Source organism: Entelurus aequoreus, linkage group LG03 (genome assembly GCF_033978785.1).
Source record: "Entelurus aequoreus isolate RoL-2023_Sb linkage group LG03, RoL_Eaeq_v1.1, whole genome shotgun sequence".
Lineage (NCBI taxonomy): Eukaryota > Metazoa > Chordata > Actinopteri > Syngnathiformes > Syngnathidae > Entelurus > Entelurus aequoreus.
This window is the reverse complement of record NC_084733.1, coordinates 8,092,765-8,114,015: the sequence shown is the minus strand read 5'-3', so window position 1 is coordinate 8,114,015 and position 21,251 is coordinate 8,092,765. Positions and strand designations below refer to the sequence as shown.

At 41.8% G+C, this 21,251-nt stretch overlaps 2 protein-coding genes and 1 long non-coding RNA gene across 11 annotated transcripts in view; 2 read left to right on the top strand and 1 right to left on the bottom strand.

The window, feature by feature from the left end:
* The first annotated feature begins 50 nt into the window (after positions 1 to 50).
* zgc:77752 (uncharacterized protein LOC393862 homolog) lies at positions 51 to 14,658 on the top strand. 2 transcript variants are annotated; one of them, XM_062041026.1, is made up of 13 exons: positions 51 to 1,192; positions 1,248 to 1,441; positions 1,505 to 1,585; positions 1,654 to 1,772; positions 3,514 to 3,651; positions 3,729 to 4,000; positions 4,067 to 4,360; positions 10,212 to 10,442; positions 10,512 to 10,628; positions 10,695 to 10,796; positions 10,860 to 10,937; positions 14,011 to 14,121; positions 14,180 to 14,658. In XM_062041026.1, exons 1-13 carry the CDS (start codon positions 1,106 to 1,108, stop codon positions 14,261 to 14,263), a joined length of 1,908 nt encoding a protein of 635 aa, XP_061897010.1. In that variant the 5' UTR covers positions 51 to 1,105; the 3' UTR covers positions 14,264 to 14,658. The 2 variants fall into 2 exon arrangements, with proteins under 2 accessions (XP_061897010.1, XP_061897011.1); XM_062041027.1 differs by having other exon boundaries at positions 1,107 to 1,192; positions 1,253 to 1,441.
* Positions 2,854 to 17,963, bottom strand: LOC133646086 (uncharacterized). 2 transcript variants are annotated; one of them, XR_009825224.1, is made up of 4 exons: positions 17,539 to 17,963; positions 14,365 to 14,417; positions 10,684 to 10,781; positions 2,854 to 3,653 (listed from the first exon to the last, which is right to left on the bottom strand). It is a non-coding gene; the product is annotated as an uncharacterized LOC133646086 (long non-coding RNA). The 2 variants fall into 2 exon arrangements; XR_009825225.1 differs by lacking the exon at positions 2,854 to 3,653 and adding an exon at positions 3,659 to 3,668.
* cimap1b (ciliary microtubule associated protein 1B) overlaps positions 17,234 to 21,251 on the top strand; it is a 25,300-nt gene continuing 21,282 nt past the window's right edge. Inside the window, exons 1-2 of one of the 7 annotated variants that reach the window (XM_062041036.1) lie at positions 17,234 to 17,371; positions 17,557 to 17,828. The gene's annotated coding sequence lies outside the window, so the exon portion shown is untranslated. Of the gene's footprint in view, positions 17,829 to 17,881; positions 18,251 to 21,251 lie in introns of those variants that run through there. The other 6 variants (XM_062041037.1, XM_062041035.1, XM_062041034.1 and 3 more) reach the window with 6 other exon arrangements.

The following is a 21,251-nucleotide window of genomic DNA, read 5'->3' as shown; positions in this document are numbered from 1 at the left end:
TATGTAACGGTATCGGTTGATATCGGAATCGGTAATTAAGAGTTGGACAATATCGGCAAAAAAGCTATTATCGGACATCTCTATCTGTAATCTTTACAAATATATAAATATATCATGCCTGCAGTTCCAGATAATTCAAGTCACTGATGTCAAATGGTTTGCAAAAATATTTTTACGTGCATTACCTGATTGTTATTCGTAATGTATTTGTTTGGAAATTGTTTTTGAAAGGAAGAAAAATCTTTTGCCATCAATTCTTACGTCAAGTTAATACACACAACTAAGAAAAGTGTGGATTCAGTTTGAGTATGTCATATTTAGTTCCACATCATACATACATATTTCCAGAGAACAATTTTGTGCTCAATAACATTTTACAAAAACAAAGAAAATGAAATTAAGAATGTATTTACAAAAGATAACGTTTAATTTTGATTGACATGGTCAGATACAACTATTCATCTAAATATAGTTGTGTAGGGGTGATCAAGGGTATCTCCTCTATGGGGGTCTTGGGGCACTAGGAGGTTAACCCCTTTACTACTGTTACCCGGGGTGGCCCTTGGCAAAGGCCTAGTACCTGACAGCCCCCTAGCCAGCGATACGGTGAAGACCTCAACGGCGGAGCAGGCGGAAGATTTAAGAACTACCACAAGGGCTGCGATGGCGGAAGAAGGCTGCAGCAGAAAAGGGTCCCCAGTCGTCTTGGACTCCATGCCACTGGACCCTGACCCGATTCTGTCAAGGATCGTGTGGTGGCTGTCTGTGCACCAGTGTACCCAGGTTAAACTAAGTCACGCACAGGCATCCTCCATTAAGGGATACACGTCATACTTGTTCGAGTGACCGCCGATGATCAAGGGTGATGGGTCAAATGCAGAGAATAATTTGACCACACCTCGTGTGTGTGACAACTTTACTTTAACAACACCGCATCCTAGATTATTAGTCCTGTAGCTGAATAAGGAAAGTGAAGCAAAACTACAGTAGAATTGTGTGACTGATAACGAGGACATGGATACAGTGTTTTCAATATAAGCACTATTTAATTGGTCTAAAGCATTTATGACAGCTAATCAGGCTTAGTGGATCTGGGTCAACTCCCATGTGTGTGTGTACACTTCTCCATCGCCCTTACGTCTACTTTGCTTTACCTGTTCATTGGACTCATTCATGTCAATCAAGCAGACAGGTGAGTGTTCCATTTCAAACTTACACTTGAGAATAGGCTGATGTGGTTCTCCCAGTCCAGGATGCAGACCTTGACCCAGCATGTCCCCTTCCCTCGGGCCGCTTACTCCCAAGCCCGGGAAAACCTGGTGAAGGCCATCCCGCCCAAACTCCTCTGCTTGCTGGCCTGCGGGGGACTGGACTGTCGTTACGAAGGACCAGACTGTTGGAAAGCGAGCCAGCAGGTCATCCGTGGCATTTTCTCCTCATGGTAAGACTCTGCGGTAAAGTTTTGTCATGCGTTGGGGGACATGACTTCTACCAAAAATCTCAGGGTGACCGATGACATCATCGCTATGGCACGGCCGTCCACAATCTTGATTGAAAAGTTCGACGTTATAGAACAATTTCAGAGGTATACCTTCAAGATTCATTTGTCTTTGTACACAAGTACACCTAGTTTCTTCTTGATTGCCTCTACAGGTTGAATATAAGATCCATCATAAACATGCAAGTACCTGGCGAACATGCGCACTGCGGACCCCCTTTGGACCCTGGAAGTGGCTTCACATACCTGCCGCAGATCTTCATGGAGAATGACAGTGAGACCTTTTAGATACCACAAGTTGTAGTAGAGCCTTCATTAGCTTGACCTGTACAATTCAATCAATCAATCAATGTTTATTTATATAGCCCTAAATCACAAGTGTCTCAAAGGGCTGTACAAGCCACAACGACATCCTCGGTACAGAGCCCACATACGGGCAAGGAAAACCCACCCCAGTGGGACGTCAATGTGAATGACTATGAGAAACCTTGGAGAGGACCGCATATGTGGGTAACCCCCGAGATCCAATACAAGACCTGTATAAAAAAACTCTTGGCTGGATGTGTCGTCCTGCCGGGCTTGAACCAGGGTGCACTAATTGGAGCAAAGAGCCTACACTGCTCAAAAACGGACACTTTTTCTGTCTAAACTGCACTGCTACTGAATGGAGCGGGAAAAGGGTTGTCTCGTCATCGATAAGTCGCCACGTCCGCGTGAGTCTCTCGCTTCCAATCAGGGTGCAAGAGGGTTCACTCTGTGCATCGCTCTCAGCAACTGAGCGTTTTTATTCAATAGCAAAATTAGACGCACGGAGTGAATCCTCTTGTCTGTAATCCACAATCTTTGTGGCGGACGGCAAGAGCGCAAGCTTACACACACTCAGAGAGCCTGGCTCGTCACAAAGAAAGTGCTGTGATAATATTTGGGCGTCTCGTGTGTAAACATTGACATGGACCAATGATTTGTTGGGAAGTAAAACCACCTGAACCTAAGCTCTTCAATATTTACTGAAGTAGAATATTAGCTAATAGAGATTGGGATAATTAGGATAGGTCTTTATTGTCATTGCAACAAGTAAAACGAAACTATGTTTTCAGCACAAACCCATTCAAAATTAGACAAACAAACAGTGTACAGGGTTACAGTACAGGAACGCTGATAGGTCGCCACGAGGTGCCCCGTAAAAAGGTGGGAAAAAGGTAAACCTCCATGCCATGCACACATAAACATGTTACATGTAATCACGACAACTCGCAACAGAGAGGGGGGAGTTGGGGCCCTGGAGGTCGACTGCTGCTATGAAGCGCTGCCAGCCGTACATCACTCCGAAGGGGAATCAAGCGGGGGGGGGGGGGGGGGTGTGCGTGTATATGCCCATTGTCTTGGGTGTGTGGATGTAGTGTCCATAGGCCTGGGGCCGTTCTGCATGCAAGCAAAAGTTCGACTCCAGGTGTCGTTGAGGAGGGAGGGAGGTCAAAAGCGTCCATCATTGAGGTGTCCTCTGGGATGTTTTCAGAACAGCCTGCTCCTGCGTCAAGGCCATTCGAGGGAGTCAAATCGTAGATTACGATTTTTGTTTTTCCGCGAGCAGACATGACAATGGCTTGTCTGTTCTATTTGTCCGATTGACAAGATAGTTTTATTTCTTGAAGACACTTTAAAGTTACTGAACTTCTAATTATGGTTAAGAAAAACAACTAATAAATCAAAGTTTATTACATTTGAAAGGAATATTTGCATTATCGTGCGTAATTTGGTCTCCAAATATTGCTGACAATATTGCCGTTTTTCGGCAACAATTTATGGGACAACATATCGTCCAGCAAAATTTGTTATCGGCCCATCAAAACTCGTGACAATTCCCGTTTTGGACATTTCTAAGTTTCTAACGGTTTTGGGAAATCGAGCATAACTGCAGTATATTAGTAGAAGGCTGAATTCTTCATTGTATTTTGCAGATACTGTGCCTAATGTTGTGACTCAAACCATTTGATGTTCTTTGTGTGAATGTTCAGTTTATTTCTACAACTTTGGGATGCCAGATTTCGGCGTGTCCTCCCTCGTCGGCATCATCGATGGCGTAAAGGTGTTGGCCTTCGCTGCGGGGGAGGGAAGGGTTGCTGTGCACTGCCACGCCGGTCTGGGCAGAACAGGTCTGGGCAGAACAGGTCTGGGTTGGGATTTGCGCTAGGGGGTGTGGATAAACAACTTGACACTGACTGCTCCACAGGTGTCCTAATAGCCTGCTACTTAGTCTACACTTTGCGGATCAGTCCCAGTGAGGCCGTGCACTACGTCCGCATGAAAAGGCCGCGCTCCATCCAAACGCGAGCGCAGATCAGTCAGGTGTTTGACTTTGCCCGCCTGCTTGGTACACAACTGATTCAGTACCCGGACCTCGGCTTACGACACGGAGCCCCCGTCACCCTGCAGCACTACCTCAACCGCCAGGCTCTACTGCTGCACGGCCAGGAGGCACGCAAGCTCAAATACACACCCAAGGTACCCTGAACACCCCCCCGCCTGACTGAAGGTTGAGTGTCACTCGCCCCACCTTCTTGTTCTCAGGTGGTCTACCTCCTGTGTGTGCGCCTCTCCTGCTTGGCTCTGGCGCTCCCTACAGCTCCAGAGATTGATGCTGAATTAGAGAAGAGGTCCGCACTGAGGATCTTGAGCAGGACCGTGAGGGAAACGCTGGTGTCTAAACAGCACCTGCCCTTGCTGAGGGAGCATCACAATATCCCTCGGCCTGGCTCGGGCTCCGTGTGCTCCTGGGATGAGCCGCTGGGATTCTCGGAGAGGAAGAAAGATTTGCTTCTCAACAAACGCAGCTACAGCGACTCCGACCTCGGCAAGATTGCGGTAAATGCAATTGGAAATTTGACCTCAAACTGAGGGAATTACAAATCTCACCAAGTCAGACCTTCGTTCAATAAGAATGTATATATGTCATTTTGGGTGGGCTGATTCTAAATGGCACCGCAGAAGGGTCAGAATGAGAGGAAAAGATAACAACAATAGAACCGGAAGTACAACTTGATGCAGAGAGGTGCTTTTTCTGGCTACCAAATACAATACAGTGTTTCCCCCAGAAAATGTCTTAGTTAAGGTGGTCTCTCTCCGGCGGACAGACCGGGGAAGGGGGTGGGTGGGTGTAAGGCAGGGGTCACCAACCTTTTTGAAACCAAGAGCTACTTCTTGGGTACTGATTAATGCGAAGGGCTACCAGTTTGATACACACTTAAATAAATTGCCACAAATAGCCAATTTGCTCAATTTACCTTTAACTCTATGTTATTATTAATAATTAATGATATTTACACTTAATTGAACGGTTTAAAAGAGGAGAAAACACGAAAAAAATGACAATTACATTTTGAAACATAGTTTATCTTCAATTTCGACTCTTTAAAATTCAAAATTCAACCGAAAAAAAGAAGAGAAAAACTTAGAAGAATTTATGGAACATCATTAGTAATTTTTCCTGATTAAGATTAATTTTAGAATTTTGATGACATGTTTTAAATAGGTTAAAATCCAATCTACACTTTGTTAGAAACAAATTGGACCAAAGACAAATCATTATTTCTCCTAGATTTTCCAGAACAAAAATTTTAAAAGAAATTCAAGACTTTGAAATAAGATTTAAATTTGATTCTACAGATTTTCTAGATTTGCCAGAATAATTTTTTTGAATTTTAATCATAATAAGTTTGAAGAAATATTTCACAAATATTCTTCGTCGAAAAAACAGAAGCTAAAATGAAGAATTAAATTAAAATGTATTTATTATTCTTTACAATAAAAAAAATGTTTTATTTGAACATTAATTTAAATTGTCAGGAAAGAAAAGGAAGGAATTTAAAAGGTAAAAAGGTATATGTGTTTAAAAATCCTAAAATCATTTTTAAGATTGTATTTTTTCTCTAAAATTGTCTTTCTGAAAGTTATAAGAAGCAAAGTAAAAAAAATTATGAATTTATTTAAACAAGTGAAGACCAAGTCTTTAAAATATTTTCTTGGATTTTCAAATTCTATTTGAGTTTTGTCTCTCTTAGAATTAAAAATGTCGGGCAAAGCGAGACCAGCTTGCTAGTAAATAAATACAATTTAAAAAATAGAGGCAGCTCACTGGTAAGTGCTGCTATTTGAGCTATTTTTAGAACAGGCCGGCGGGCGACTCATCTGGTCCTTACGGGCTACCTGGTGCCCGCGGGCACCGCGTTGGTGACCCCTGGTGTAAGGATTGGTGTAACTCGGCCTGTCGCCATCACGTCTCCACCTCGTCGCTGCCACCACAGCCTGGGAGGGGTTGGGGGGCAATAGACTACAGACTGTGGTGACGTTGGCTGGCTTCGTCGCGTGAAGAAGCCTAAAATTTTTGGTTGTGTTTTCTGCTCCATTTGCTGAATGGCGATATACGACATATATCTCGATATTTTTTCCGTAAAGTAAAAACAAAACAGTCCTAGTTACCTGAGATACTAAGTACATCATTATTATGACTTACTAGGTCAAAATAATGACTTACAAAGTCAAATTAATGACTTACTGTAAGTAAGCGTTTGCAATAAGCGTTTGAAAAAAAGAGTTAAAAGTGGGGCCACATGCTGACATATGCTCAACTCATCATGCTTAATTTATTACAGAATTTGGGAAGCCTGTAGTTGATTTTTGTTATGTAAATGTTATATTTTTATCAACATATGAGAGCAGGGACCCTGCCATTCAAAACTAGACTGCTACATTACTAATGATTAATGTAACTATAGCTTAAAAAATAGTACAATAGCAATAGGAGAGACTATTCATCCCTGAACACCATGGTGTTCATGTAGGCTTAATGATGCAGTTACATTATTATATCAACTATCAGAGACAGAAACTCTTCATTTATAAATAAATGATAAATAAATGGGTTATACTTGTATAGCGCTTTTCCACCTTCAAGGTACTCGAAGCGCTTAGACCAGGGGTCGGCAACCCAAAATGTTGAAAGAGCCATATTGGACCAAAAAAACAAAAAAAATCTGTCTGGAGCCGCAAAAAATTAAAAGCCATATTACATGTGTCATGAGATGTAAATTTAATTAAGAGGACTTAAAGGAAACTAAATTAGCTCAAATATAGCTACAAATTAGGCATAATGATGCAATATGTACATATAGCTAGCCTAAATAGCATGTTAGCATCGATTAGCTTGCAGTCATGCAGCGACCAAATATGTCTGATTAGCACTTCACACAAGTCAATAACATCAACAAAACTCACCTTTGTGCACTCACGTACAACGTTAAAAGTGTGGTGGACAAAATGAGACAGAAAAAGAAGTGGCATAAAACACGTCCTAGAAAGTCGGAGAAAGTTATGCATGTAAACAGACTATACGGTGAGTTCAAGGACCGCCAAAATAAGTAGGACAAAACGGCGCTCGCCAAATACTTGAATCAGTGAAGCATATTTAATATAAACAGTGTGATTTATAACAATTACGGAGGTTTGTGTCATGTTTGTCCTCCTACAGAAACCATACTAAAACAAAAAAATTGATTTTTTTTCCCCTCATCTTTTTCCATTCTTCATACATTTTTGAAAAATCTCCAGAGAGCCACTAGGGCGGCGCTAAAGAGCCGCATGCGGCTCTAGAGCCGCGGGTTGCCGACCCCCGGCTTAGACAGTATTTCCACATTCACCCATTCACACACACATTCACACACTGATGGCGGGAGCTGCCATGCAAGGCGCTAACCAGCAGCCATCAGGAGCAAGGGTGAAGTGTCTTGCCCAAGGACACAACAGACATGACTAGGATGGTAGAAGGTGGGAATTGAACCCCAGTAACCAGCAACCCTCCGATTGCTGGCACGGCCACTCTACCAACTTCGCCTCGCCGCCCCGTTATTTAACATGTCCTTTTTTTAACAACAAAGCGCTGCCTAGTCTATAAAATCCGCTACACCTCCCTGATACCGAAGTACATGTCAAACTACTTCCTTAACGTAAATGACCACCATAACCACAACACCGGGGGGAGCTCCACTAACCACGTTAAACCCCGATTCCGAACTAACAAAGGTCTTAACTCATTCTCTTTCTATGCCACATCAATGTGGAATGCGCTCCCAACAGGTATAAAAGAAAGGGCATCTCTATCCTCCTTCAAAACCGCAATAAAAGTTCACCTCCAGGCAGCTACAACCCTAAACTAACACCCTCCCCGGATTGCTAATAATCAAATGTAAACAATCAAATGCAGATACTTTTTCTTATACCTTCTGATCTCTCTCTCTCTCTCTCTCTCTCTCTCTCTCTCTCTCTCTCTCCCTCCACTACTTGATGTCCATATCCTACCCCCCCCCCCACCCCCTCCACACCCCTGATTGTAAATAATGTAAATAATTCAATGTGATTATCTTGTGTGATGACTGTATTATGATGATAGTATATATGATAGAATATATCTGTATCATGAATCAATTTAAGTGGACCCCGACTTAAACAAGTTGAAAAACTTATTCGGGTGTTACCATTTAGTGGTCAATTGTACGGAATATGTACTTCACTGTGCAACCTACTAATAAAAGTCTCAATCAATGCGGGAAACCCTGCAATATGACGATATTAAAAGAAAGAAATGCAAACTGCACAGCTACACTTTATTATGAAAGGGGACCTATAACAGGGTTCTACGTTTTAAAACAAATTGAAGTAATATATTGTATGAATGGCTATGAATATATTATTTTAAATCGACTAGGGATGCACCGAAAAAAAGACTTTGATCAGCGAAACAGCACTGTCAAAAAGCGGTGATAGTGATGACGCAAGCAAAGATACACGCCATTGTCTAGAGCTGAGGCAGCATGTCTGTCGCCTGCCATGTAGACCTATTTTAATTAGGGCTGTCTAACGATTCAAATGTATCCCAATTAATATCATTTTCTTCATAGTTAACTCAAACTTAATCAAAGATAGATATCATTAATTAGTGTACCGTAGACAGATCATTTTAAGGTTTCATAACTATGACTGGACAATTAATTTTCTTTGACTAAATGTTTTTTTAAACATGTATTTTAACAGCTCAATACAAAATCATGTAAACGCCTTTACTGACATTAAAAAAAAATGCCTGAAGTACATTGGCCATATTTTGTATTTTTTAAGAATACAGAATTTGTATTCCTACTTTAGGAGCACTTGCATTTACAGGAGGAGCTACACTTCCATGTTTTGATACCAGTTTCACACATTACTAACACAAAATGTGGATTGTTAGGATCATGCTTTGATTGTCGAAGATGTTTGGTAATGTAATCTGTAGGGATGTCCGATAATATCGGACTGCCGATATTATCGGCCAATAGATGCTTTAAAATGTAATATCGGAAATGATCCGTATCGGTTTCAAATTTATCGGTATCGGTTTCAAAAAGTAAAATGTATGACTTTTTAAAACGCCGCTGTGTACTCGGACGTAGGGAGAAGTACAGAGCGCCAATAAACCTTAAAGGCACTTCCTTTGCGTGCCGGCCTAATCACATAATATCTACAGCTTTTTACACACACAAGTGAATGCAAGGCATACTTGGTCAACAGCCATACAGGTCACACTGAGGGTGGCCGTATAAACAACTTTAACACGGTTACAAATATGCGCCACACTGTGAACCCACACCAAACAAGAATGACAAAACACATTTCGGGAGAACATCCGCACCGTAACACAACATAAACACAACAGAACAAATACCCAGAACCCCTTGCAGCACTAACTCTTCCAGGACGCTACAATATACGCTATCCCCTCCCCCCTCCCCACCTCAACCTCCTCATGCTCTCTCAGGGAGAGCATGTCCCAAATTCCAAGCTGCTGTTTTGAGGCATGTTAAAAAAAAAAAGCACTTTGTGACTTCAATAATAAATATGGCAGTGCCATGTTGGCATTTTTTTTCCATAATTTGAGTTGATTTATTTTGGAAAACCTTGTTACATTGTTTAATGCATCCAGCGGGGCATCACAACAAAATTAGGCATAATAATGTGTTAATTCCACGACTGTATATATCGGCGTAGGTTGATATCGGAATCGGTAATTAAGAGTTGGACAATATCGGAATATCGGCAAAAAAGCCATTATCGGACATCTCTTGTAATCTGTGATAAATGCTTCTGATATTCTGTACGTCAGTGGTCCCCAACCTTTTTGTAGCTGCGGACCGGTCAACGCTTGAAAATTTGTCCCACGGACCGGTGGGGGGGGGGTGTATTTAAAAAAAAAAAAAAAAAAAAATATTTTTTTTCCCCCCATAAAGAAATACAATCATGTGTGCTTACGGACTGTATACCTGCAGACTGTATGGATCTATATTGATATATAATGTATATATTGTGTTTTTTATGTTGATTTAATTTTTTAAAAACTAAAATAAATAAAAATGTATTATTATTTTTTTATTTCTTGTGCGGCCCGGTACCAATCGGCCTGGTGGTTGGGGACCACTGCTGTACGTTACATGAAAATGTCTTAACCTTCTCTATTAATTAATAACATGTAATATTCAGCCGGCTAAACATTCTGTAATTGAGGACTCAACCGGGACATTTTATAAAGGAATTTAAACCATTTTCAGCCAGCCAATAATCCCCCTTTTTCCTCTATAACTAAATGGAGTCGACGTCCTCCTGTGAAATGGTATTTTTTATCCCACAGGATCTGGAGACGAGTCCACACGGTGCTCCTACTTTTGAGAACGAGGGTCACTGGTGTGCACAGGATGTGAAAGGACCAGATCGGAGACCATTTAGCTCCAGGACACTTTTACCAGATGTGATGCACAAGAACCACGCTCACACGCGCAATATGCCGCCAAACGGCACATTTGCCGAGAGGTCAAAGTGCACGGTCAGAAAGGCTCTACCCAAATATAGCTCCAACACTGAGGTAAGTGATCATTTTTTGATGAACAAAAGTGAACTGCTTTAGTCTAAAACACGACCCTTACGTTAACAGTTGTGCAGGAACTGGCATGATGTGGGCACGACCCGTGTGGCCCGCGCCATTGCCAAGGCCATGGCGGACCATGCTCCACCGGGAGAAGCTGTTCTGCAGCGATCGTCTCTGCTGCAGGTGCCTACTCAATACACCTTTCCGCGTAACATTCAAAGGGGTTTAGTTCACTCACCTGCCCAACAGGAGGAGGTGAACAGTAGCCAACGTGGCTGGGCTCTCATGGTGACGGAATCGGATCCTCATGTTCTGGCGTGTCTGCTGTGGACCTGGCTGGAGAAGCTCAAGGTCAGTGAACGCTGTCACGGCAATGTTTACACGCAACCCAATGCTTCCTCAATCTTTACACAGGAGCCTGTTCTTAGTGTTGAAGATGTAGCCAAGTTGTCTTGTGCAGGAAGCAACAAGCCCTTTGGCGTGCTCAACAAGGTAAAGAATTCTTCTATTACCAAATTTTCCGGACCTTAGGGCGCACCGGATTTTAAGGCGCACTGCCGGTGTGCTGGTCTATTTTCATACACAAGGTGCACCGAATTATAAGGCGCATTAAAGGAGTCGTATTATTATGAGATGTGCAATAATGGCTTTTTTGCCGATATCCGATATTGTCCAACTCTTAATTACCAATTCCGATATCAACCGATACCGATATATACAGTCGTGGAATTAACACATTATTAAATGTAATTTGGTTTGTGGATTGTATGCAATCTGTTGTGTTCCCCGGTTTCCAGTGTACATACCGTATTTTTCGGACTATAAGTCGCAGTTTTTTTTCATAGTTTGGCCGGGGGTGCGACTTATACTCAGGAGCGACTTATGTGTGAAATTATTAACACATTACCGTAAAACATCAAATAATATTATTTAGCTCATTCACGTAAGAGACTAGACGTACACTACCGTTCAAAAGTTTGGGGTCACCCAAACAATTTTGTGGAATAGCCTTCATTTCTAAGAACAAGAATAGACTGTCGAGTTTCAGATGAAAGTTCTCTTTTTCTGGCCATTTTGAGCGTTTAATTGACCCCACAAATGTGATGCTCCAGAAACTCAATCTGCTCAAAGGAAGGTCCGTTTTGTAGCTTCTGTAACGAGCTAAACTGTTTTCAGATGTGTGAACATGATTGCACAAGGGTTTTCTAATCATCAATTAGCCTTCTGAGCCAATGAGCAAACACATTGTACCATTAGAACACTGGAGTGATAGTTGCTGGAAATGGGCCTCTACACACCTGTGTAGATATTGCACCAAAAACCAGACATTTGCAGCTAGAATAGTCATTTACCACATTAGCAATGTATAGAGTGTATTTCTTTAAAGTTAAGACTAGTTTAAAGTTATCTTCATTGAAAAGTACAGTGCTTTTCCTTCAAAAATAAGGACATTTCAATGTGACCCCAAACTTTTGAACGGTATTGTATAAGATTTCATGGGATTTAGCGATTAGGAGTGACAGATTGTTTGGTAAATGTATAGCATGTTCTATATGTTATAGTTATTTGAATGACTCTTACCATAATATGTTACGTTAACATACCAGGCACATTCTCAGTTGGTTATTTATGCCTCATATAACGTACACTTATTCAGCCTGTTGTTCACTATTCTTTATTTATTTTAAATTGCCTTTCAAATGTCTATTCTTGGTGTTGGGTTTTATCAAATAACTCTCCCCCAAAAAATGTGACTTATACTCGAGTGCGACTTACCGTAATTTCCGGACTATAAGCCGCTACTTTTCCCCCCTCGTTCTGGTCCCTGCGGCTTATACAGGGGTGCGGCTTATATACAGCCTGTTCTTCTCCGACACCGACGAAGAGGATTTCGGTGGTTTTAGTACGCAGGAGGAAGACGATGACACAATGATTAAAGACTGACTTTTCATATAGCGGTAGGCTGGTTATTTTGATAACGTACAGGCGAGCACTTTGTATTACTTTGAACCGTTGTATTATTTGTACTCTGCACGAATGCTGTTCGCCATGTCAAAGATGTGAAAGTTTGATTGAATGATTGAAAGATTTATAGTTAATAAATGGGACGCTTTGCGTTCCCAAACAGTCATCTCTGTCCCGACAATCCCCTCCGTGGTAGCAGGAACCCCTATATACTACGGTAATTACACATCAAAACCCTGCGGCTTATAGTCGGGTGCGGCTTACATATGGAGCAATCTGTATTTTCCCCTAAATTTAGCTGGTGCGGCTTATAGTCAGGTGCGGCTTATAGTCCGGAAATTACGGTATATGTTTTTTTCCTTCTTTATTATGCATTTTCGGCCGGTGCGTCTTATACTCCGGAGCGATTTATACTCCGAAAAATACGGTAGGTGAAGGTGTGTGTTGCTGAGCCCGACCTGGACGTCATCTGGACTTGACCTGGTTTTAAGAACCCTTTTGAACCATCTGATTTCATTGACAACCTGGTCTGGTGAAGATAAGGTCCTTTTAAAGAAAATAAAAAATAAAATAAGATAAATAAATTAAAAAAAACTTTTTCTTGAATAAAAAAGAAAGTAAAACAATATAAAAACAATTACATAAAAAATAGTAATTAATGAAAATGTTAGTGGACCAGAAGCACACACAATCATGTGTGCTTCAAGGACTGTATTGTTCTATATTGTAGGAACTAGAAGTTTAATAACGGAAAGAGACAGCCCCTTTTGTGTGAAGGAGTGTGGATGGGGGAGGGATGTTTTTTGGGTTGGTGCACTGGTTGTAAGTGTATCTTGTGTTTTTTATGTTGATTTAATTTTTTTAAAAATAAAAAATTATTATGCCTAATTTTGTTGTGATGCCCCGTTGGATGCATTAAACAATGTAACAAGGTTTTCCAAAATAAATCAACTCAAGTTATGGGAAAAAAAAATGCCAACATGGCACTGCCATATTTATTATTGAAGTCACAAAGTGCATTATTTTTTTTAACATGCCTCAAAACAGCAGCTTGGAATTTGGGACATGCGCTCCCTGAGAGAGCATGAGGAGGTTGAGATGGGCGGGGTTGAGTCGGGTGGGGGGGTAAAGGGTAGCGGGGGGTGTATATTGTAGCGTCCCGGAAGAGTTAATGCTGCAAGGGGTTCTGGGTATTTGTTCTGTTGTGTTTATGTTGTGTTACGGTGCGGATGTTCTCCCGAAACGTGTTTGTCGTTCTCGTTTGGTGTGGGTTCACAGTGTGGCGCATATTTGTGACAGTATTAAGGTTGTTTATACGGCAACCCTCAGTGTGACCTGTTGACCAAGTATGCCTTGCATTCACTTGTGTGTGTGAAGAGCCGTAGATATTATGTGATTTGAGAAAATGTAAGGATTTTAAGTGCGCCTTATAGTCCGAAAAATACGGTACTGTTGTGTGTTGTTAACAGTAACATTACTGTTGGATGTCAATGAACGGGTTGATTATTGATCCACGATTCCAGTGTTTTTGGTTTGAATCTCTCAGCAGTCTCATACCATTCCTAGAAGGATTGCAATTGGTACTTGCTTGTCTTTCCAGTCACAGAGACACACCATTTATTGTTTGTTGAGCTGTGTGAGCACAGTGACCCGCCTGTGTCCACACAGAGAAGATGCGGTGTTACAGCGGCTGATACGGGCACTAACAAAGGTAAGACGATACATTGTGAGCTCATAACGAGGTTGAAATGTTTTCCTTTTCCAAACAGAGGCCTCAGGAAGACATGGGGAGCTTTGCAAATGTATTGAAGATTTTAAGGTCCAACTTGAGGGCAACTTTTCACAATAATTAGCTGACATGGGGACTGTAGTCATAATGCCAAACTTGAACTATTTGATCACCAGTCAATTGTTGGGCACATATAGACAAAAAAAGCGTGCACTCACAATTTACAATTGACTTGCATGTTTTTGGGATGTCGGAGGAAGACAAGAGTATCCGGAGACCTGAAACCCACAAGGAGAATATGTAAACTTCACTCACAGATTTCCTACATTTTTGGACTGTAAAAGGCAGAGGTGCAATATTTGGATTTCACTGCTAAAATGTCAACTCCATTTAGATGTTTTCTACAACGTGACATTGCCAATGATAAAGATGGACAAACTATCTGACCTATTTTGAAGTCATCATAGATAAATACATCACTGTACATGGACAAAGTATCTTCATGGTAATAAAAAACAATCAAAGATGGCTGCCTCCTTTTTTTTTTCCTCACCCCCCATTGTTTACCTGTATCTCACCTTTTTTGTAAGGGGCGCCGGAAGTTGGCAGACCCGTCAGCGATCCTGTTCTGTCTCCCTGTAATGTTTGTCTGCTCTTGAATGGGATTGTGCTGAACATTTTAATTTCCCCTCGGCATACTTGCCAACCCTCCCGAAGGCTCAGAGACAGCTTCTTCCCCAGAGCTGTCACCATCTTGAATTCAAACTTATAATAAATAAATGGTAATGGTAAATTGGTTATACTTGTATAGCGCTTTTCTACCTTCAAGGCATACTTGCCAAACCTCCCGATTTTCCCGGGAGACTCCCAAATTTCAGTGGCCCTCCCGAAAATCTCCCGGGGTAACCATTCTCCCGAATTCCACCCGGACAACAATATTGGGGGCGTGCCTTAAAGGCACTGCCTTTAGCGTCCTCTCTCACCTGAGAAGGAGACTATTATATATGTCTGTGTTATCCATAGGTTTATCTATAACCCATAAAGTAGGCAGGCACAGAGCTATTTATCAACGTGTGTTTATTCCAGCCGGCACGTTAATACACTGACACACAACATCCGGATTCCCATCAAAACTACGGCAAGTAGTAATGTCCAAAAACATAACAGAGACGAAGCAGAAGAACGAAGAAGAGACATGGCGACGACGAGTAAGAAGAAGAAGTACGTTTGCAAGTTCCAAAATGATTGGAAAAAATAATTTCAGTGTATATGTGTAAATAAATGAACAAGTATTTCTTTTATATATATATATATATAAAAGAAATACTTGAAATTCAAGTATTTCTTTTATATATATAAATATATAAAAGAAATACTTGAATTTTATATATATATATATATATATATATATATATATATATATATATATATATATATATATATATATATATATATAGCTAGAATTCACTGAAAGTCAAGTATCTTTTATTTATATATATATATATATAAGAAATACTTGGATTTCAGTGAATTCTAGCTATAAATATACTCCTTGGCGCAGATTTACTGTCATTTGTACTTCCTGTTTACATGAGGGGGGGCGCCATGTTGGATGTTGCCTACTTCCTGTTTACATGAGGGGTGGCGCCGTGTTGGATGTTGCCTTGTCATTTGTACTTCCTGTTTACATGAGGGGTGGTGCTGTGTTGGATGTTGCCTTGTCATTTGTACTTCCTGTTTACATGAGGGTGGTGCCTTGTTGGATGTTGCCTTGTCATTTGTACTTCCTGTTCACATGAGGGGTGGCGCCGTGTTGGATGTTGCCTACTTCCTGTTTACATGAGGGGGGCGCCGTGTTGGATGTTGCCTTGTCGTTTTACTTCCTGTTTACATGAGGGGTGGTGCTGTGTTGGATGTTGCCTTGTCATTTGTACTTCCTGTTTACATGAGGGTGGTGCCTTGTTGGATGTTGCCTTGTCATTTGTACTTCCTGTTTACATGAGGGGTGGCGCCGTGTTGGATGTTGCCTACTTCCTGTTTACATGAGGGGGGGGCGCTGTGTTGGATGTTGCCTTGTCGTTTTACTTCCTGTTTACATGAGGGGGGCGCCGTGTTGGATGTTGCCTTGTCGTTTTACTTCCCGTTTACATGAGTGGGGGCACCGTGTTGGATGTTGCCTACTTCCTGTTTACATGAGGGGGCGCCGTGTTGGATGTTGCCTACTTCCTGTTTACATGAGGGGGGCGCCGTGTTGGATGTTGCCTTGTCATTTGTACTTCCTGTTTACATGAAAGGTGGTGCTGTGTTGATGTTGCCTTGTCATTTGTACTTCCTGTTTACATGAGGGTGGTGCCAAGTTGGATGTTGCCTTGTCATTTGTACTTCCTGTTTACATGAGGGGTGGCGTCGTGTTGGATGTTGCCTACTTCCTGTTTACATGAGGGCGCCGTGTTGGATGTTGTCTACTTCCTGTTTACATGAGGGGGGCGCTGTGTTGGATGTTGCCTACTTCTTGTTTACATGAGGGGTGGCGCCGTGTTGGATGTTGCCTTGTCATTTGTACTTTCTGTTTTCATGAGGGGTGGCGCCGTGTTGGATGTTGCCTACTTCCTGTTTACATGAGGGCGCCGTGTTGGATGTTGTCTACTTCCTGTTTACATGAGGGGGGCGCTGTGTTGGATGTTGCCTACTTCTTGTTTACATGAGGGGTGGCGCCGTGTTGGATGTTGCCTTGTCATTTGTACTTTCTGTTTTCATGAGGGGTGGCGCCGTGTTGGATGTTGCCTACTTCTTGTTTACATGAGGGGTGGCGCCGTGTTGGATGTTGCCTTGTCATTTGTACTTCCTGTTTACATGAGGGGTGGCGCCGTGTTGGATGTTGCCTACTTCCTGTTTACATGAGGGGGTAGCGCCGTGTTGGATGTTGCCTACTTCCTGTTTACATGAGGGCGCCGTGTTGGATGTTGTCTACTTCCTGTTTACATGAGGGGGGCGCTGTGTTGGATGTTGCCTACTTCCTGTTTACATGAGGGGGCGCCGTGTTGGATGTTGCCTACTTCCTGTTTACATGAGGGGGCGCCGTGTTGGATGTTGCCTACTTCCTGTTTACATGAGGGGGGGCGCCGTGTTAGATGTTGCGTTTTAAAACCCGGAAGTACTTATTGAAGAGAGCGTCCTCATTCACACAGCAAATACTTGAGGCGTTACAAGAATGAACCGCGGGAGTTTTCTGGTAAAGTGAGCGTTTGAAGTCAAACTGAGAGTAAAGTGTGGTGTGCGTAACAGACTGAAACTTTTTCACGCCGTTAAAGCTTTTCGTTTGAAGTTTGTAGCCCCGGCAAACAATTCCGTCCTTAAGTTACTTCTTTTCCACTCACTCAAGTGAATAACTGTACTTACCACTTTTTCAAATTGAAGGTGCTTGGCCGACTCCGAGCGGTGACGTCACGGCAAGTCGGTGGTGTGTGTTAAAACAACAAACTATTGAATTGCTGTGATTCACCGCCACGCCACCTGATGTTACGATGCTTGCCAAATGAGCCTGCGGCCGCGTCGTCATGACATTTAGGCTCTAGTGATGTCACCCGTCGGCGGGAACACAGGCACAGCGTCAGGATGCTAACGTGCAGGTTAGCATTTTGCTCCAAGGCGACAAAGTTCACCAAGAAAGCCACCGGTCGTCCTGACAGGTTAGTCACGTGGTCAGAAATATTCCCCTTTGAGTCTCCTTTAAGACTCGACAGAGCTAAGAAATGAGTTTTAAAAGTTTGTAGACAGTTCTAAACTTCCCCGGAAGTACGCATCTGATGGTGCGTTTACGAGCCTCGGAAGTACAGGAACATACGCCAAAATTAATGAACGGGACCGTTTTGATTAGATGCCACACTTTAATAGTGGAGGGCATTTGAACGCACCACATCATCTCCTTGGCAATATTGTCATAGTGAAGTTGACAAGCTCGGTCTAAACAATTTGAATGAACATGCTGGATTAGAGGAATTGGACTTTTCACAAAGTCAAATAATTCCACAGTTTAAAAAAAGAAAAAGAAAATAACTAATGGAATTGAACTCGTTTTTTTCTTCTTGTCACTGAGTAAAAGGCACACCAGGTAAGTAAGACTTTTACAGGTGAATAGAAGAATAGTGCCACTGCTTTGTGTTTCTGTGCAGAGAAAAACAATGATTTAGATTCCTGCTGTCTTAATAACTTCACCTTGACGCTGACTTTTAGTGTGTACCTTTTAGTGCAGTGTGTACCTTTTATTTAGTGTGTACCTTTAGTGCAGCAAACAGAAAAAGAGGCACTAATTGTATTGACTACTGGTCAAAGCCAAGATGAGTGTTGCTTGATTGATTGAAACGTTTATTAGTAGATTGCACAGTTCAGTACATATTCTGTACAATTGACCACTAAATGGTAACACCCGAATAAGTTTTTCAACTTGTTTAAGTCGGGGTCCACGTAATCAATTAATGGTAAATTGTTGACTTTATAGCCAGGGGTGTCCAACTCATAGAACTGTATAGTCCCCTTACACAATTAATTTGATTATTATTATTAGTGACCAACACACTTATGGAATACTTGCTTTGAAATTAGAAGAACAATACCAATTAATTTGTATGTGTCACATTCAAACACTGATGACATCTATTAAACAAGACACGAAGCAAGGAATTAAACAGACAGAATTCAATTTGGCTCAATTTGAGGAGAAACGTCTGGACTGTACTCTTTGCACAGTTCCACCACGCTCTGGCGAAAGATTGTACGCCTCCTCTTTTATTTTGGACTTTCCCTGATTACATGGCAACAGCTGTTTCTAAGGGACGGGGGGTCGTAAACAGCCATCGCCTTTGATTACAACAGTTCAAAGAAAAGGACGTAAAACAGTTCACAGAAAAGGTCCCTGGAGGGGAGTCAGGTCCTGCTTCCTCTTCGCTTTGTAGATCTCGGGTCAAGACGATAGTTCAAGGATGCTGTGACCTTGAGCTGGACACCTGTAGCAGCAAGATGCATTGTTCTCACCACTAAGATCAGGTTAGACATTTGTGTGATAGGATGCACCTCATTCACCCCACAATGGGGAAAGTATAAAGTAAAAAAAAAAAAAAATACACATAAAAAGAGCGCAGAGCGGATGCTACCAGCTGCCACTCCAGTGGCGCCATTTCTACATACAGCTACAAAAGTCGAACACAACAAAAAAGGAGCAATAAATAGCACATATTGCACCATGAATAGACAACAAAAAAAACATTTATTTTCAAGATGGCGCCGGTTGCTGGTTGCAGGATCTCCCTACTCTTGTGTCTCACCCTTTTTGACTTCTTGATGTTTCCCTCTGCTTGTCGTGGCTTTTGGCTTTTTTTTTTGGAGCGAGTCTCAAGAGATGGCACTTGAGTAACTTCTGCGCTGCCTTTTTGTGAACTTTTTGGATCTGCCTCGGGGGTAGTAGCCACGTTTGCACCGCAGACCATCTCTGCCACACCTGAGTCCACGTGGAGAGACCGGCGGAAGAGACGGGGGGCTGTGGAACTGCTGATTAGCGTCACGGAGTCCTGGCCGGAGGACTGGACATTGGTAGAGAAGCTAGTGGGCAGCCTATGACAGAGTCGGCTCTCTTGGTTGCTTTGTTTAGCGTGTTCCTGTCTCTGGTGGTGCTGCCCAGCAGACCGTGGTGTGGTGCAATATGGATTATTTATTGCTCACTTTTGTTTTTCCCCTTTGTTTTTCTTTTGAAGCTGTATGTAGAAATGGCACATCTGGTTGCATCTGCTCTATATGCTCTTGTATGTCTTTGGTGGGTTTTTTCCCTTATTTTGGGTGGACTTTTTGCTTCTGCACCGCAGCCATAAATCCAGTCCATCCTACCCTCCACTCGTGCAGAGACAGGAACATACCCAACCAAGAGAGCCAACTCCGTCCTAGCCTTAAAGTGGTTTTCACTGAGGGTTATATCGCAGTTATGTTTGGCCCCAGAGGGCCGCGTCTAACAGTGAATACTATTGTTCCACCATTTTTTAAATTCATTTTATTATATCAAAAAAATAATAATAAACAATACAATGTAAAACAAATATGGTAAGTTGCAATACCGTATTTTTCGGACTATAAGTCGCAGTTTTTTTCATAGTTTGGCCGGGGGTGCGACTTATACTCAGGAGCGACTTATGTGTGAAATTATTAACACATTAGCGTAAAACATCAAATAATATTATTTAACTCATTCACGTAAGAGACTAGACGTATAAGATTTCATGGGATTTAGCGATTTAGGAGTGACAGATTGTTTGGTAAACATATAGCATGTTCTATATGTTATAGTTATTTGAATGACTCTTACCATAATATGTTACGTTAACATACCAGGCACGTTCTCAGTTGGTTATTTATGCCTCAAATAACGTACACTTATTCAGCCTGTTGTTCACTATTATTTATTTATTAGGGACCGAGTCCCTTTGGGACAGAGGACCCTATTGTATTTGTAGTGTTTTATTATTATACCGCCGCCTCTTTGAGCTGTAATTTGACCCCCTTAACATGCTTCAAAACTCACCAAATCAGGACTGGCGAAAATTGCGATCTAATCAAAAAACCAAACCCCAAAATTCAAAATTGCGATCTAGCCCCCCCGCCCCTAGGAAGAAAACACAGACAAAACTGCCTGTAACTCCCAGTAGGAATGTCGTAGAGACATGAAACAAAAACCTCTATGTAGGTCTCACTTAGACCTACATTTCATACACTGACAACACCCAGCAAAAATCAACAGGAAGTTTGCAATTCCCCCTTCAAAACAAAAGTTGTGTAAAAACTAGGAGAGGGATTGAACCCTTCTGATTAAAAGTTGATGAAAGAGTTTTAATTACTGCTCCGGTTTGGATTTTATGAGCCCTCAAAGTTGGTCCCGTCCATCGCTGCTTGCAGCTTTAATTTTTAAATTGCTTTTCAAATGTCTATTATTGGTGTTGGATTTTATCAAAAAATTTCCCCCCAAAAATGCGACTTATACTCCAGTGCGACTTATATATGTTTTTTTCCTTCTTTATTGTGCATTTTCGGCCGGAGCGACTTATACTCCGAAAAATACGGTAATTTCACCT